Consider the following 19,089-nt stretch of genomic DNA (forward strand, 5'->3'; position numbering starts at 1 on the left):
CTTCCTGACATGCAGGTCCCTTACTACTTATGTTCAAAGGGTATTTTGCCTCCAGTGAGTTTCAGTTGCCAGTGATACTGCATGCAGTCTCAGGACTGAATGCCAGAGGAACAGCTGAAATCCTTCCTTGGCAATCTAAACTAAGGATTAGCTTTTGCAGAGCACAGAGCATACATCCAAACCCTCAACATATCTTAACTGACAGAAGAACTAGTTCTCAGGGTGTTCCACAGCAAAGCTGTAAGAGACTTTAAGAGCTGCAAGACAGAATTAAAGCATCTTAATGGAATCCAGGAAACCTGCATTTAACTGTCAACTCTTAGGTGAACCTGAGACCTATTTAGTCAAAAAGTCATTCAAATTTCACAACTTTGTTTCTGAAAATTGGCAAAATGGGCTCACCACTCAAATTCTAGACAATTGCAACAGCAGCAGCGTTTTACACGAGGAAGGTGGAGATGCATGACAGTTGTTTGATAAACAGACCAACAGAAGAGGGAGAAAAGCCTAAAACTCTCAAGTAAATATTTGAGTTACAGGAAAGGTTCTTCCTCCCTCACTGAGCACAGAGCTGAACATGACAAACAGCAACATTTTACAAAAATAGCATCAAGGACAATAGTGATGGTTAGGCTCTACATTAGCAGAGAGGATTCCCACCAACCCTCCTGCTACATTCTTACCCATCATTCCACTGGTCACTTGCTGCCTCTTCTGCTACCAAGATATCATACTCTTCAGCAGCATACTTCTCCCAGTCAGAGACCTCTTGGCTTTCCCCTTCACCATCCTAAACAAGCACATCACAAGTTATACAAAAACTCATTCATTGTTAAGCATGTAGCTAAGGACTTTTAAAGCTTCATACTCACCCGCAACATGGAAAACTGATCCTTCTGTTCATGGTCAAGGTATTTTTCGATGTTGAAAAAAGTGTCAAAAAACACGTTTGTCAACTTGCATCGCTTTAAGTCATGTAGAGTAATTTTTCCTGTAAAGATTATGAGAAAAGATATTAAGAGCTGAAATTATCCTTTCTCAAAAAGTGGAGGAATGTTATTCAAAAGTTAAGTTGTCATTATGCTCAAGAGCATTTGTCACTGATGCTAAATGCAATGGGATGGAAGGGAACAGATGACACATCTAGAGATGTGTCCTTCAAAGTGGACAAAGCTTTTAAATATTTCAGATTAGTTACTTGCTTTAGCTTTATCCTACTGTCTTCAATATGTTGGAGTGAGATGCAGTCTACCTTGCCCAGCTACTAAAAATCATTTAAGACAGTTGCCTAAGCTTCTGCAAGATAAGGAAGTCTCCATGAGCTTGCTATTTCTTCCCAGGAAGTGCCTGGGTAGCACTTGGATAGTGCCAGAGGAATATCCTCTGGCAATGGTCCTTTCTATTCCCTGACTTGAAAAGAAAAATGTATGACAGATGACAGCATGTGACTATGCTTCATACAGATGAGTTTTTCATAGAGCCTAGTTTGTCACATTTGTCCAGCCTGATCAATATTTACTGTTTGAGAGGAAAGCTAAATGCTCAGATGTGTTTGGTTTGTTTGGTGGTTGTTTTTGAAGTGCTACTTTAAAGACTCAAATCAATGGATGTGTTAGTGTTAGAAGTATTTGTCAGGTGTCTCAGAAACATTATTTCAAAGCTGAATGTTAAGCTTCAGCAGAAAGACCGAAAAATACCAGATATACAGGGGAAAGACAGGTGACTATCCTTAAAACTCCCCTTTATTGATTCACCCGAAATATGGCCAATCTTCCGTTGTCAGTCAAAGAGTGACTAGTAGCAGATGTTATGGAAGAGTTCAATGAACACCAGACTTAGAACAGTATTTCCTCAGCAGACTATCCCAGCCTCTAATAAAGTATAACTCAATGACAAGGGAGGAAGCAAAAGCTGAATCCCACTTGGAAATGGTTGCCACGCTTACATCTGCTGCCATGTGAAGTGCCTTAATGTATTCTGTGTAGCTTACAGCTGATGCTCCAGAACGACACAAATCCCTCATGGCACCTGTGTTGTATCTGTCAGAACCACACAGATGTCTGATGTGTTGGGCCATCTCAAGTGGCAGCAACTCTCCACAACCAAGCAAATGGTTTGAATCCTAGTTATATAAGCTCCCAATTTAAGTTAGACGCCTATATTTGGTTTGCTGATTTGTGCTCCAGTTTCCATTTACTGCAATGGGAGCTCAAGCATCTAACACTTGTGTTGATGCCTACTAATGTAGATGCCTGCTCTTGTCTCTCAAAGACCAGCAAAGAAAAAAAAACCAACAAAACCAATACCCCCCCCCCCCCAAAAAAAAAACCAAAACCAAAAAAAAGATTGAAATGGAGATAATTCAGGTCTCCAAAAATTAAAGAATTTGCTTTTGGGTACACAGAGCATCCTGCAGCAAAGTGTATCACAGTTTAGCCGTAACTGTATGAAAGTACCTTCTTTTGTTTCAAACCTCTTGAATGAAATGTCGTTTTATGCTGCTAGCTTTTGTTTTGGGAAAACAACTGAAGTTTGTCTCCTAATCCACCTTTTAAACATCACTCAGTTTTTTAAAAAAAAAATAATCAAAAATAAATCAAAACCACCAACAAAAAACCCAACATCAACCCTTCACAATTGGTTTTCATTCTTGTTGCCCTAAATAACTCATCTTGGCTGTGTTTCACAGCCTCCTTTTATCATCTTCATGATATAGGAGAGACACATCTATCTTGTCCCATTTGATGTGCAGAACAGAAACACTACTGAAAATGCCTGCCTTTTAGAAGCATAATGTACAAGACTGGGAGGGAACCCCTGAGTTCAGGAGGCAACCCTGTAACGCAGATGTGTTCCTCAGAGCTTGTTTCATTTCACCTTAAGTGCTTCCCACTCCATAACCATTATACAATGTTGGTCTAAGACTTCATTCCATCACTATCCAGGATTAAGCTTCCAGCCAAAATATACTTAATACTCCTTTTTTCATGTATAGGTTTTATAACCTATAAAAAGTTTTAGAAAAGTGTTTTCACCTACCAACTCCATTTAACTTGGTTTAAATAAGAATACAAAACTTTATGTTCTAGTTTTGAGCTCTCTCAATTCCCTTAGCATGCAAACACCCCCCACCCCATGTCTCAATAAGACAACTGCCTTTTCAAAATAAAGTTTCATGTAATTTAAATATTCTTAATACTAGAAAGGTGGGCAATAAGCAAGACCATTATTATTTGATTTTCTAACTATAACTGTACAGACAGTAAACAGAACCACCCTACTCAACACTCAGCCAAGGTAACACGACATTCAAGTAGAAAAACTTCAGTGCTTCATCTCCAAGTATCTAAATGTGGAACACTAGCAGAACATCACATTTGCTAAATAAAAGCATTAAAGAAGATGGTCAATAATTTTCTTTTACAATGAAAACCAGCAGATGTTAGTTTATGCATTAGAGGTTGCTACTCCTATCAAATACTTAGAGCAAATAGGCAAGCTCTAAATTTATTGTAATGCAGAGTTTCTACAAGGATTCCAAGTTCTTTTACACACTGAATTTCACATTAGAAAGTACAGCCATAATAAGAGCTATTAAGGCCAACTGTGGTCAAGTGTTGAGATAATAAGTTTAGATACAAATCCCTGAAGACTAATCCATCATGGCTACAACCTGAGACATATCGGGAACAGTACAGAGAGAGAGGCCATGAACATGCAGCACTCTTCCAACACCACAGCAATGTGTTTAGCAAGACATGCAAAAATATTTTTAGTAATGAGCAGCTCAGAAGGGCAAATATGAAGTGAGCATCATGCCATGTCTCTACAGAGACAGAAAAAACCCTGTTCCTTCTGAAGAAATCTCAATTAAATGAGTACTGGAACTAGTAACAGGCAAACAAATGGAACAGTTGCTCTTCAGAGCATCACTCATCCACATTATGACAAGATTTCATTTAAGACCAAACATGGCTACAAATCCAAAATAAAAGCCTAGAAGAAATTTTAAAGCAGCATATTAGATTTTAGTATGAAAATGAATGCTTGCCTACTGTTGGAAGACCAGTTGATCAATAAGCTCTAACAGACTTTAGGGAAAAGGCAACCTAGAGGAGTATTCTTTGTACGACCAACTGAGTTTTCTTAAGGGTGCACTAAACCCTAACCCAGAGAAACAGAACTTACAGATGGAAAAGGATTTTATTACCTTCATATTGTGGCTTCACAAGATCCAGCATCTGGCACAAGCAGTCTTCAAATGGCAGAGGTTCTATGGCCATGTTATCTAATTTTTCACACTGTTCTTCATAAAAATACTCTAATTCATACATAGACAAAGCACCATCCCCATCAAGATCCATGCAGCGAAACCAGTATTCAATGCTGAAATTCAGTAATAGCAAAGAACTGTTTACACAAACTTATTACAAAATTTCATTAGTTACAAATTTATGTTGCCTGTTTTAAAGGCTATGCTATTCACAGATGCAAAACTAGAAATAAGATCACGTTCCATAATGCCACATAAAGTTAATAAACGCCATCTACTGTGGTAAGAGATACTGGTATTTCCCATGACATACATTTTTGCATGGGAAAACACGCTTGTTAACTGAGTAGGAGGAGAGGACTAAAATGTGGTTTTACATAGAAAGTCCAGGGGGACACTGGGGGTCTTCCAGTCCAACCTCTTGGCTCAAGCAAGGTCACCCAAAGCACATGGTGTTTTTATAGTTTAGCTTCTTCCATTAGATTTCTAGCTGAGCATTAGTGGTCCCCATTTAAGGTCTGGAAAACCATTCAATAAAGTCAGTCTTTATTTCTGTTAAAATACAAATTCAGTCTTACCTAGTTGGTGTCTTCTTGTCCTCTTCAGATATTAAAAACCAGACAAAGTCAGCGTAGCTAATTTTCCCATCTTTTTGGGCTTTTCTACCTCTTGAAAGCCAGTGAGGAAAAAAGGAGAGAAAATTTATTTTAAAACACCTAGTTTTTACTAACCAAAATCTATGATTATTTTCCTTGGTTCTATTAACAGTTTATTTACTCCTAAATGATGCACTCTTTGTAAGGTGACTTGTCACAGACATTCAGGATAAGAGCTTGTGTGCTGTGTTCTGTTTCTACTAGTAAGGGTAAAGAAGGGAGCAGGTGGAATAGGAAGGCAATACGTTTCCAGAAGGACTTAGAACTTTCCTTCCTGGGCAGGAATACCACTGCTTAGTTGTTAATAGAAGAGAAATCTAAATAGCAGAAGTTTTTAACAGAAGAGACATTTAGGAAGTGTTCATGGCAAGAATGTAATTGTCTCTTTATACTTCCACACCACAGAGCACAGCACCCAAGTAAGTTCTGACGACACGTGGCTAACCTGTTTAGTAAAACAGGTTGGCAATTGCTAAATATAATATATTTCATTCCTAAAAACAATTTTATTTCCTCATGATGTCTAGAAAAATATGGTGCATGTTTGTCTTCACCCCATCCCCCCAAAAAAGGAGTAAGCTCTAGACATATACCTGCCAAGTGTCATTTCCCTCATTTGTGCTTTATTTTTCAGTTGCTTTCTATCTGTGAATGTTGTGTTAGCAAAATGTTTCAAAAATGACTAAACATGTCATAAATACACAAGAGGAAGTCAATCCAAGTGGGAAAAAATGAAGAATGACTGTCAGAAATGGGGGCCATTTTTGAAACTTTATTTGCTTATTTGATGCAGTAAGCATTTCAAGTAGTACTGAAAAGCTCAGTTCCATTTGAAAATTTCACAGATTTGAAGGATGGAAAAGCAACAATGCCTACATCTCCTCCCTTCCTCATTCCCATCCCTGCTAAACTGTACAACATTCAATGGCAATGTTCATATGGATAACAAAAGGAGAGTAAAGAACTTGGACTATGCCAAAGGTTTCAAGAGCACTCCAGTACTACCACAGTGCTAAATCTTGAAAAATCACAGTTCCATTTCAAGGGAAAGGTATTCTTTTTCTGGGAATGTCACACTATTTAACAAGCAAACATTAAATTGGATTTAAATCAGCATACAAAATAAATACCTTGTTACTGCTCCTGAGAAGATGCGCTCTATCATCCTATTTGAAATTGCTGTGAAAAAAGGTTTAAAATCATGTCAGTTATATACAGGTCATTTTTGCTTTGTGTTGTCTAGTTGAAAAGGTTACTGGAATCCTCTTAGACACATCTGTGAGAAAGATCAAGTGTAGTGCTCATTAATCCCTTTAAGTCCTCTTGGAGAGGATCCCTCAATACAAAATCTCCGAAGCAAAGACAGAACCAATCAGTTTTGATCCAGACTTGATACAGAAATAGTAGTGTAATAAAAGTGACAAAATTGGCTGATTAATACAACAGCATTTACCAGTTCTTTGACAAGTCAGTCATGTTTTCCAGTGCCATTACATTTATATGACCTTGGCAAAGAGCCACAATAGAACTGGCACATTCATACATAATGAGCATACCTAACCGATTCTCACATGGGTCTATTTCTGACATGGTTCTGATCCATGCTTCTATTTTGAAACCATTTCAGGGATTTCAGAGACATGTCTTAACTGAGCACTACCTCTATAAAGGATATTCGATTTATCCTGAAGAATTTGTGGATGGTACTCAAAGCAGCACTCTCACAGAAAGAGAATTACTTATTATTCCAGCTTTGAAATATTTTTTTAGCATTGTAGAAATACTGAAAATTGAAGCAGGTCGTTAACCGTTCAAATAGTTCATCTGCTTTATGTACTACTGGTAAGGCTATCACTGTATTATTCCAGTAAGGATGCTAGTCCCCACTTAGCATTTATCCCCAGAACTGTAGGACAGCCAATTTTTCAGACGTAAGTGCTGCTCCTTCTTCCTATCTACTTTTGAAACACTGAAGTTGCTCAGCCTTAACAACAGTTACATACTTGAAGATTTTCTTACTCCATATAAGCGTTTCATCTAGCCTAATTTTAGATCGGTGACAGTACAAAAGGAAGGAATTGATAAAACCAGATTATCTACTGTTGACATGCCAAAAAAACCCCACACTTGAAGTTTAAAACTAAAGTTGGGTTATCATATCCATTATATGCTCTTCTTTAGTCTAGTTCGCATTAAGCAGCAGCTGTCAAGCTTTAACAAGTATTCTATGGTTTAAAGGATGCAAAACTAAATCACAAGTAGCACTGCATCAGTTCAGCTTCCCTTCCATAGCATACTAACTCAGTAGAGCAATCACTCAAATGAAAGAAGTTTTCTTTCTTCAGTGTCCTAAAGTGTAGTCAGACTTCAGCGGGCAAGGTTCAGGAGCAGTCAGATTTGTTGTTATTCTTTTTAATGTGGGATAACAGACCAGAAAAATTTTGTGTTTAAGTATTCCAGTTGTGAAGGGTACACTTTTAAGATAATAATGGACACAAAGCTTTAAAAAAACCCACCAGCCAACCAAAAAAATCCCAACAGTTCCATGCAAGGTACAAGTATGCAAGACTATGAAATCACAGTCATTGGATAGGGAGAATGAAGAAAATGTGAAGCTGCTAAATAGTATTAAACCAAGATGTACTGCAACTGAGTTGGCAAAACTTTAAAATAAGCAGAATAACTGAATGTATTTGCCTTTTTCTACTCTTTTCATTCCTTGTCATAAGAGCCACATTCTTGAACAATACTGGTAAAATGGATTGTTTCCTAGGTAACCCCAAACTGCCAAATACAGCTATTAATAATATATCAAGACAATGATTTTTTTCTCTACTTCTTCGCCAAGATTAGAATTCAAATTCAGAATTTTCCTCAGATTTAGTATTGTAAGACACAGAGCAGTGTCATAGATTACTTGTTCTGCTTTATTTCACTGAGTCAGCAGGATCAGCTATACTGGACTCACGAACATCAGCTTTGGCAGTTAACCACTTCCTCAGCTGAAAGTTTACAGGTTATTTAATACATATAAACAAAGGTGCTTCATTTGTCATACCATGATCATTATGTCGAGCTAAATCCTTCCGGTCGATATAGAGGTCATGGTCTGTATCCAGCTCCCAAAATTTGCAATAGATAACATAAAAATGTTCATATGAGAAGTAATCTGTCAGCTGGTTAATATCAGCTTCCTCTTCCAATAATGCCACATTCTATTATCAGAAGGATAAACAGAACGCATTAAAAAAAATTGTAAGACATTTGTTGAATGATCCAAGTTCTCATAACCAAGTTAATATCTAATGCTATTTCAATGGAGCATTTTTTATCTTAAGAGACAGTGCACACCATGCATCATGCCAGCAAAGATTGAACACAAGGTAGAAAACTAACACAGCCACAAAAGAACGAGAAGGTCAACCAGACTAAACACATACATACAGCTCTAGATAAAAGATGACATTTAGACATATTACAGTGTATGAGAACTAATACAATTAAGCCTTCACTAGTTTTTGGAAAAGAAATAAATGCTACTTATGTTACTCCCTTATGCATTTAGTTAATGCAGTTTTTAAACTTGTAGAAACATCTGTCTTGCAAAACTTTAGATATTATGTACCTGCAAAAAGTTGCTTTTCCTGAGCTCATTACAAGTTATTTTCCCAGACCAGGACCTATTTACTGTATAAAATATTCTCTGTATAACCTGTAAGAAACAGAAAATGGAAAGATGGTAACTAAACACCCTCCCAAAGACCAGTCTTAGCTCAGCTGTATTACAGGAACCTACTACCCCTACTTCTATTCTTCTCATTACTTAGCACGTTGATGCTTATCTTATACATCGTATTACCAAACCATTTCTAAATCTTTTATCTAAATTCATCTTAAGTCTTATTTCTATGCTGCAGTACCCATATCTCACACAGTCAAGTTGCAGAATAATTGCACACTACTCAGAATATGTTTATTAGCAATTTCACTAGCTCCCAGTCTTTGAGATCTACAGGGTATCATCTAGTAAACATATTTATGTATCTCATGACTTCAGATTTAAGTACCTATATTACTATAGGAGTATTTTACTTCATAAATGAAGTTACAGAAATAGAACAGGGACTGTTTAAGGATCAGAATACAGGGGGATGTTGCTATTTCTGAAGCCTGCAAATACAAGAAATCAACATGTGACAGAAATACTTCCTGCAGGTGCAGAAAGAATATGTTTCCCCCCCCATTTAATTTTACTCTAAAGTTACTTTAAAAAGGAACTTTAAAGTAAAACACTGTCAATGGCATTAAAAGAAGAAAATCAGTGTTTTCTAACTGAAAAACAAAACAAGTCTATGTGAGAAGGATGACTAGCTCTTGTGCCATGACTGATACCGGAACCAGAAACAAATGCATTCAGTTGAGTATCCAACACTTTCGCTTAAATCAGTTTTACATGTATGTTATTTTGGTAAACTCATGTATCCAGCATAATTTGTTTAGTTTAGGTGTACAAACTAAAGACTTTAAAATATGCCTTTTTTCTGTTTCTTAATTGTATTCAGGATTCACCTCAATTAGTTTGACCTAAGTCAACCAGGGATATATTTCAAGTCAGTCATCTGCCAATAACACAAGCAGACAAAATCTAAACATATTATGAACTATAACTGCTTAATTGGAGATTGATTATACCTGTGAAATAGCAAGACTAAATATTGCATACGTAGTGTTTCATTTTACTAGCTAAAACCCCCATCTCTTTGGGAGCCCTCTTCCCCCAAATAAATAATGAAGTCTTTAGCTGAGAAGAGGTTTTAAGTTTTTATCACTTCAGAATTTAATTGCAGTAAATCAATAGTTTAAGCAAACCAATCATTTCTAAATTACAAATACAAGAGTAATTTATTCATAAAGTTTTAAAATAAAGCTTAAACTGTAGCATGCAGCAAGCTCTAGGGCTCTTACTTTGAGCAAGAACAGCTGGCTCAATAAACGCAGAAAGGAGAAGAGGCTAGCCTACTTCTGAAACTTAATTAGCTTAATTCTAATCGTGAGTTTAGGGAAGGCCCATTTTTGGCTTTCACTACAAAGCAATTTTTTTCTAAAAAGGTTTTGCCTTAGCTTTGCAACTTAATCCATCTGCATATCATTATCTCATCTGTTATACATTTCACTGGGCTAAAAATAAAAACAAAATTGAATGTTTGCTAAAGACAACTGGGAACAGACTTAAATGCTTTTCTACAGTGAACAGAAGCAGAGTATAACCAATTATCCGAGAATTGCCCTCCTTACTATGCTGCACAGTGGTTTGTAAGAAAGAAGAGGAAACGGTGCAATACAGAGATTACAATTTCAAGAACTCATAGTTCAGATAAATACATAATATACTTGCAGATTAAATGAAGTATCTCATTTGTCAGGGCAAACGTTTTAAACTTATTTCAGCTTTATCTTGTTCATATGTACCCAACTTTACCACTAGACTCTCCAAACAATCTGTACTACAGCCCAGCAGACAGAACCAATTGCTTCCATGGCTGAACAACACTGACAAGACAATTGCTTCACTAAAGAGATGCATGTAAGGTATATACACACACATACACATATATATGCATGTATATACAAACACAGCAGAAGAATGGATCATTTGTAACAGGAACTGCGTGTGAACAGATGTGAACTGCGGTGCTTACAAAATCCTTTATCTAAAGCTTCAGGTAGCAAGGTAAAGCTAATTGAACACAGGTATGAAATGCCTTATTTCATCTCAGAGAAAATAATCTGTAATTATTGGTAATAACTTGTGGGACAGAATTTTAAAAGACTGTATTGGGCAGTGGTTATTCCATCCTCAAACATGACAAGAAAGAGCAAAGAATCCTCCTGCCATTTCATAATCTGCAGAATAGTACTGCAAATATTGTAGCTATATTCACAGCAGTTACTAGTTTACTTCTGGGATTTTTATTAAACACTGATTTCTGTTGAAGACTGCATTAGATTTTGTTAGTAAAGTACTGCTAGCACTGATTTATTCAATATTCCTAGACTCCGGCCTACTTCAAATAAGCTGTTCCTCCAAAGACAAGTAACTAGAAATGGCAGGACCTTCCCCTCCTACAGACCCTCAGGACAGGCAGCAAGCTTTCACAATTTTAAGTAGGGCGGGGTTTGATGCAACCCGGAATCTGTTAAGAAATAAAACTACTCACAAGCAGAACATCTCCTTCACTCACATTGGACACATAAGTTCTAGGAGCTCATTTACTCATTATAACAACAAGCAAAACCTAATGAAGCAGCACATACTTGATACATCCTCAAGCATCTATAAGGATGTGAGGAAGCAAACCCAAATGCTTTCAAGAAAAGCTTCCACAGTTTTGTTCCGGGTCAAACTACAAACTGGATAAAAGATGATCAACTCTGGGTTTCTGTTGTTGGAGAATATCAATGAAGTGATTTTTCACATGCACAAAGAAAGTGAACTGAATGTCATTTTACAGAATTTGTATCTTTTAAGACTTTAGTGGAATCTGCTGTCAAGTCTACTGTTGAGAAAATGTAATGTCACTGATTTTTCCTTTGGGTACAGAAAGAATACTTCAGTCACATAACCCTATGAAGAGAAAAAGAGAACCTGTCACGTGTAAAACTTGCTTAGAAAGAAAAATCCCCAGAGAAGGAAGCAGCAAGCAGCTTCAATATTACCATTTTTTTACTTACTAGTGAACATAATCACATTAATATAGACTTTTCATTCAAAATTCCATTTAATTAATCCCAGAGTAAGGTCAGGATTCTAATGAGTACAGTCTATAGCCACAATCAAATGCTTAAGATAACAGTCTGCTCTTCATTTAATGTTCATTAACTTATCCTACACTATTACAATTCAGTGTTGCTCTCACTAGCATAGAGTTCAGCTATTTCTTATGTTAAGAAAAACTACAACGCTGAAGAAATAGTCTTTCTTCAGAAGGTTTCTGGCTAAATAGAAATAAAGACTGGCAGCATACTCAACTTTTCTGAAGCAACAAAGATACTGACTGACTAATCTTAATTTTGATTTTTCTACTTAGTTAACAGAAAATAGCTTTTTCCAATACAAATCACTTACTGTGGTAATGTACCGAGAATGAAATTCAGATGCTTCTTTTAAAAACAATAGGCCAGGATGACTATTCACCACATCCTACCAAAAAAAAAAAAGAAAAAAAAAAAGAGAAAGGAACAATATCCCAAAACAGTATTCATTAGTGACTTATATATAAAACAATAAGCACAGAATAACCCATCTGCTTCCTTAACCAAAACAGTTCAAATTAACTACCACAGTCATTGATGATAACTTCATTTACAACATGCTTCATATAAATGGCACTGCCTTTTTTGTCATTTAAAGAAGCCAGATCAACAAATGAACAAAACATAGTTTAGTCGGGCTGAAGATTTTGAACACTGTTGTAGCTTGTAAATCTGTGTCTGACTACAGTTCAGTAAAAGCCAATTTAGGTTTTATTAATTCATTAGTAAAGGTGGTATTTGCTCCTCTTTAAAAGAGGTTGTATTAGGTCTTAAATGCATATGCCACTTTTCCTTTCCCTGCAAAGACCTTCCTTAATTTAAATAACTTCCAACTGCCTTTCTAAACTGTAGGGATTCTCTGATACATGTGCTATTCATGCAAGCAATTTTATATGCATGCCTCTTTCTGTAGCTCCCAAAGACCTCACCTTAACAAAATGATTTACTGTAAAAGAAGTCACTCATTAGCATGAGTTACACTAAATAGTATCAACAAACATTAATGAAGACCATGAGAAAAGTATGTTTAGCTCAAAAAAAAAATCAGGCCTTTGTGAGCTCATAATTTTTTTTGTATTTCCAGAAAAAGTTTCAATTGCAATTTACTTGTAAAAAAGGAATGAAGTCTTCTTGCACCAAGTAGTTGCATCCAGGGTTCATCAGAAGATGAACAAACTTTGCAGCATCATCATAGCAGGTCTGAAGTATTCTGAAATACAAATATTTCCATTTAATACTCTCTACAGAAAATTTCTTGTGCTACCTTGTACAGGCATCCTAAAGCAAGACCTAAGAAACCACAACTACGTTTAATTCAAAAGCTAATTACAAACATCAAAGTACACTCCAGGTGAACTTATCAAAGCAGCACTGTCTCATACATTTATGTTAAAGGAGGCGAGTACACCATGCAATGGATTACATAAAAGAAAATTTTAAAGTTAGAATTAGAATGAAAACTTGAAAGAATAAAAAGAATTTTGTCCAGAAGTGGCATCTACAAGTTAGGGCCATGGTTCTCACTTTTCCCATAAGCAGCCAGTCATTTACCAAACATTCTAAATCTATAAACCCTGTAAATAAGGACTTGTTTGTTTATGTTAAAGTGATGATTTAGTTACATTTTCCCATGTATAAGTTTGCTGTCTGTGGTTGATTACGGTAGTGGTTTATTACCCTTTACAGATAGCATTCAGAGCTTAAAATACCACATTTCAACTAAAAATATGCAGTACTTCCAAAAAAATAATCTACTTACTTCCGCCACATTGCAACAAATTTATGAACTGACACATATCCTGTTCGTTCACCTCCAGCACAATAAAACAAAGGGCCTTTCCAGTAAAGTGGGCATTCACAAGCCTAGAATTGAAGTACACATCAAGTCAGTTTGCTGATTGCTCATCTGAGGGTTACTTCCTCATGTATAATTCTTTCAAAAGCTATATTTTACAAGTATTAAGAAGAAAACATTTTTTGGTTTAAACTGTTCCTGAAACCAACTGCATCTTCCAAAATAATCAACTGTAAGCAACTGCTTTAGGCTGAAATCCAAAAGTGGAAAGCAAAACATAGGGCAGCTTGCAGCATTCCTAATAGATGAATGCAGTCACATGTTTGCTCTGTCCCTGCTCCAAGCAGCTGAACAAAGCCCATGCTAATAAGCTCTGCTAAAGGGCTGAATATATTTAAGCTGAACTCAAGACAGCACAGTTACACAGCTTCTGAACTGAAGCAAATTTACATTTGTCTGGCTCACAGGAGGGCTCAACTATTCTGCATCCTTGCATATGCATGGCACATCTTCTATCCAGTTTTAAATAGTAGGCCAGCCTGCCCTGAGCAGCAGTATCTTGCTTTAGGATACCCAACAGTTACACCTTCACAGCTTCAGCACTCCCACGTATACCTACAGTGATGCTCCTATGTCTCCTCCAAGCTTCTTCAGTCCTAACAGCCAAGTACTTACCTCTCTCCTAAAACTGGCTACAACCTGGAGTAGTCACACATGTCAGCATCTCTGAAAAGCGCATGTGGATCTCAAATTAGATTATGAATACTGCAAGATGTATAAGGTCACCAGAGCAGAAGGATGGCTACTTCTCATGCAACAGTTTAACCAGCACTTTAAAAAATAAGAAAAAGCGAGTTTGATGAAAACGGTCCTCAGACAGAGAGGCTTTTGCCTATGCTCCAGGAAGGTGTGTACAACAATGCACGCAGCATGGGGAATAAACAGGAGGACTTAGAAGTCTGTGTGCGGTCTAAAGGTTATGATCTGGTGGCAATTACAGAGACATGGTGGGACAGCTCACATGACTGCAATGTGGTCACGGATGGCTATGTCCTTCTTAGGAAAGATAGGTCAGCAAAGCGAGGTGGTGGAGTTGCTCTTTATGTGAGAGAAAGACTACAATGTATTGAGTTCTGTCCAGGGGCAGATGAGGAGCAAGTGGAAAGTCTGTGGGTACGAATTAAGGGACAGGCTGATACGGGTGATACAGTTGTGGGGGACTGTTATAGACCTCCTGATCAGGATGAAGGAGTTGATGAGGCTTTCTACAGGCAATTGAAAGCAGCCTCACGACTACATGCCTTGGTCCTTATGGGGGATTTTAACTACCCCGATATTTGCTGGAAGAGTTACACAGCCAATCATTCACAGTCTAGGAGGTTCCTCCAGTGCATTGATAACTTCTTAATGCAAATGGTGGACGAACCAACTAGGAGAGGAGCGCTGCTGGATCTAGTACTCACCAACAAGGAGGGTCTGGTTGAAGCGGTGATGGTCAATGGCAGCCTTGGCTGCAGTGAACATGAGATGGTGGAGTTTAGGATCCTGTGTGGGAGGAATAGAATACCTAGCAAGGCCACATTTCTGGATTTCCGAAGGGCCAACTTTGGCCTCTTCAATCAATTGCTAAGGGAAGTATCATGGCAAAGGGTACTAGGTGGTAAAGGGGCTCAAGATAGTTGGTCAGCATTCAAGGACCACTTCTTCCAAGCTCAGGATCAGAGTATCCCAATGGGTAGGAAGTCAAGTAGGGGAGCCAGGAGACCAGCATGGTTAAACAAGGAACTGCTGGGCAAACTCATGTAGAAAAAGAGAATCTATGGATTATGGAAGCAGGGGCTGGCCACTTGGGAGGAATATAGGACAGTTGTTAGAGAATGTAGGGAGGCAATTAGGACAGCTAAGGCCTCCTTGGAACTTAATCTTGCAAGTCGGGTTAAGGACAATAGAAAGGGCTTCTTCAAATACATAGCGGATAAAACTAACACAAGAGGCAATATAGGCCCACTGCTGAATGAGGTGGGTGCCCTGGAGACAGAGGATATAAAGAAGGCGGAGGTGGTGAATGCCTTCTTTGCCTCTGTCTTTATTCCTGCAGACTCTCCCTGGGGGACGCAGATTCATATAGCCCCGGAAGGAGGGAGGATAAAGGAGGAGTTTGCTTTGGTGGATGAGGATTGGGTTAGGGATCAGTTAAGTAATCTGGACATCTATAAATCAATGGGTTCGGATGGAATACACCGGCAGGTGCTGAGGGAGCTGGAGGTCATTGCTGAGCCACTCTCCATCATCTTTAGTAAGTTTTGGGAAACAGGAGAGGTGCCTGAGGATTGGAGGATGGCAGGCAAATGTCACGCCAGTCTATAAGAAGGGCAAGGACGACCTGAGTAATTATAGACCGGTCAGCCTTACCTCCATCCCTGGAAAGGTGATGGAACAACTTATTCTTGACACCATCTCTAGACATATCAAGGATGAGGGGGTCATTAAGAGCAGCCAACATGGCTTTACCAAGGGGAAGTCATGTTTGACCAACCTTATAGCCTTCTATGAGGAAGTAACTAGGTGGCTGGATGATGGTAGAGCGGTAGATGTGTTTTTTCTTGATTTCAGTAAGGCATTTGATACTGTCTCCCACAGCATCCTCATAGATAAGCTAAGGAAGTGTGGGCTTGATGATCAGGTAGTGAGGTGGATCAAGAACTGGTTGGAAGGAAGAAGGCAGAGAGTTGTGGCTAATGGGGCAGAATCTAGCTGGAGGTCTGTGACTAGTGGAGTCCCTCAGGGGTCGGTGCTGGGACCAGTGCTGTTTAATATTTTCATCAGCGACCTGGATGAGGGAACTGAGTGTACCCTCAGCAAGTTCGCTGATGATACTAAACTGGGAGGAGTGGCTGACACACCAGAGGGCTGTGTTGCCATTCAGTGAGGCCTGGACAGGCTGGAGAGTTGGGCAGGGAATAACTTGATGAAATATAACAAGGGAAAGTGAAGAGTCTTGCATCTGGGGAAGAACAACCCCATGTACCAGTACAGGTTGGGGGCTGACATGGTGGACAGTAGTGAAGAGGAAAGGGACCTGGGGGTCCTAGTGGATGACAGGATGACCATGAGCCAGCAATGTGCCCTTGTGGCCAAGAAGGCCAATGGCATCCTGGGGTGTATTAGAAGGGGGGTGGTTAGTAGGTCAAGAGAGGTCCTCCTTCCCCTCTACTCTGCCCTGGTGAGACTGCATCTGGAATACTGTGTCCAGTTCTGGGCCCCTCAGTTCAAGAAGGACAGGGAATTGCTTGAAAGAGTCCAGCGCAGAGCCACAAAGATGATTAAGGGAATGGAACATCTCTCTTATGAGGAGAGGCTGAGGGAGCTGGGTCTCTTTATCTTGGAGAAGAGGAGACTGAGGGGTGACCTCATCAGTGTTTACAAATATGTAAAGGGTGAGTGTCAGGATGATGGAGCTAGGTTTTTTTCAGTGATGTCCAGTGATAGGACAAGGGGCAACGGGTGTAAACTGGAGCATAGGAGGTTCCATGTGAACATCAGGAAAAATTTCTTTACTGTGAGAGTGACATCACTGGAACAGGTTGCCCAGGGGGGTTGTGGAGTTTCCTACATTGGAGATATTCAAGGCCCGCCTGGACAAGTTCCTGTGTGATGTACTCTAGGTTACCCTGCTCTTGCAGGAGGGTTGGACTAGATGATCTTTTGAGGTCCCTTCCAACCCTTGGGATTCTGTGATTCTGTGAAGGTGTCTTTCATCACTGAATTGCAGGTGACCGGATCTTTCCACCCTTTTTGGCCAGACTTCCATCCCTCCCCACCTTTATGTGAAAGGAGCTGCAGAAGGCAGGCATCCTAGCATCAGCCCAGCAGTTAAACACTTTCAGTGAGGCAAACAAGGAGTTTCTGAACCCCAAGTCCTGCTCTTGTGACAAGTCTTTGTTTCTATTTTCTAGACCCTGGACTTTAAATGCAAAATGACTGCAAGAGGGATGAAAAGCTCAGACTCATTACCAAGACCATGACTCATAGTGGTATTTCAAGCACTGATTCAATATAACAAAACAGAAATTTAAGTAGCTTATTGTCTGTTACACAGAAATTTAAAAATATTTGCTGCTTTCTAAGCTTAGTATTTGCCACTCTGAAGTAAGTCTAAACTAGCTCTTCAGTAATAAGTAGAGGACTATAATCTTAAGTTACCAAACCATTTTGTCTTCCAGTATCTTTACAATGGAGGTTCATGACACTGCGAATGAGAAAAAAATGTTGACACTTGAAAATAAAATGCGTATTACCAGTGCTTTTGCCTTAAATTTGTTGGTCAATTGAGAGCATAGAAGATACAATGTGCCCTTCAGTACCTGGTTGTTTATGCAACTAAAAAAAAAAAAGTTCAATTTTTGGGTTAATGTTTGTTTCTTTTTATAAGCAAATTTAGGGGCATTTGAGACATAGTTGAGATAAAGATTTTCACACATAACTATGCTATCAACAGTGCTGAATATGAGATCTTATCGGTACTACCTTGTAAGAGATAGAAACACAATGCAAGAAAAGCAAGCACATACAGCTCATGTTTGCTTTCCATAGGTATACAGTACTAAAAGCAGCCAGCCAGCAAGTTCTCACCTTTGCAACCTTCCCCATGTCTTCTAATGTTGCTCTCTCATTTGGAAACTCAGAGAAAGTTCTCTCAATTTTGGCAATCACAGCATCTATATTCACTTTTTCCTTAGGACATCCTCGAGGAAAATAGAAAGTTGGAATGTTTTGACTAAGCGATGGTGGCAAGGTTTCTTCCTTCTTTGTCTGAACCTAAATAGATAAAATACACATTTCACAGACAGGTAGAATGAAATCACAGGTAACAGTCATCCCCAGATGACTTGACTCTCTTGGTATTACATGTTACAGCACACCTTCGAGAAGATTTTTGATGATAGGTTGAATAAACTATTTAAAATTGAGAGCACACTGGAAAAAAACTGTAAGTATTTCCAAAACCTGTCATTTAGAAAGATTCCTAGTTGTTAAAAATTTAATAAAAACAATTTAAATCTTCAATGTATCAAGATTAATACACTAGATAGCTTCTTGAAGATGCCTGAAGTAACTCAGGTTCTGTTATCAGTTACAGAAGAAAAAACTTCAACTTCTAGCTTAACAGAGAGGTCATGAAGGAGTTTGCTTTTGAAATATTTCTAGTTTTACAGCTTCAAACTTTTGAAATAAGCATGACAACTTTGTTTCAAACCACCAACCTTGTTTTACTTAGTTACAGTGAAGATTTTTTTTAATCCTAAAAATGCTTGATTTTATAAAGGCAGCAATTCATGTAGAGGGATTTTTTTTTCTTGTAAACTATGCAAAATTATGGCATGAGACCTTTGAAATTTGTCTCAAGAATTTCTGATATACCAGACTAGTAAAAAACACCATGATCAGCAATAAGAGAGTTTATTTATTTAAATGCATTTTGCTTCAGTAAAGGAGTTTAGTTTCCAAAGGAAAGTCTGATAAAGCAAAGAAACAAAGATAACAATCAAAGT

General features: G+C 38.2%; 1 protein-coding gene across 3 annotated transcripts in view; it reads right to left on the minus strand.

Annotated features, from left to right (window-relative positions):
* PPP2R3B (protein phosphatase 2 regulatory subunit B''beta) overlaps nucleotides 1–19,089 on the minus strand; it is a 48,379-nt gene that overhangs the window by 2,577 nt on the left and 26,713 nt on the right. For all 3 annotated transcript variants that reach the window (XM_061459794.1, XM_061459795.1, XM_061459796.1), the window contains 11 exons: nucleotides 18,170–18,355; nucleotides 13,502–13,605; nucleotides 12,850–12,952; nucleotides 12,056–12,130; nucleotides 8,555–8,641; nucleotides 7,988–8,144; nucleotides 6,060–6,108; nucleotides 4,852–4,941; nucleotides 4,211–4,386; nucleotides 873–991; nucleotides 684–790 (listed from right to left, as the gene is read on the minus strand). In XM_061459794.1, the coding sequence (XP_061315778.1) occupies nucleotides 684–790; nucleotides 873–991; nucleotides 4,211–4,386; nucleotides 4,852–4,941; nucleotides 6,060–6,108; nucleotides 7,988–8,144; nucleotides 8,555–8,641; nucleotides 12,056–12,130; nucleotides 12,850–12,952; nucleotides 13,502–13,605; nucleotides 18,170–18,355 (1,253 nt within the window). The remainder of the gene's footprint in view (nucleotides 1–683; nucleotides 791–872; nucleotides 992–4,210; nucleotides 4,387–4,851; nucleotides 4,942–6,059; nucleotides 6,109–7,987; nucleotides 8,145–8,554; nucleotides 8,642–12,055; nucleotides 12,131–12,849; nucleotides 12,953–13,501; nucleotides 13,606–18,169; nucleotides 18,356–19,089) is intronic.

Source organism: Pezoporus flaviventris, unplaced genomic scaffold (assembly GCF_033815535.1).
Source record: "Pezoporus flaviventris isolate CSIRO_AGI_PZ_B2104156 unplaced genomic scaffold, CSIRO_AGI_Pfla_v1 ptg000030l, whole genome shotgun sequence".
Lineage (NCBI taxonomy): Eukaryota > Metazoa > Chordata > Aves > Psittaciformes > Psittacidae > Pezoporus > Pezoporus flaviventris.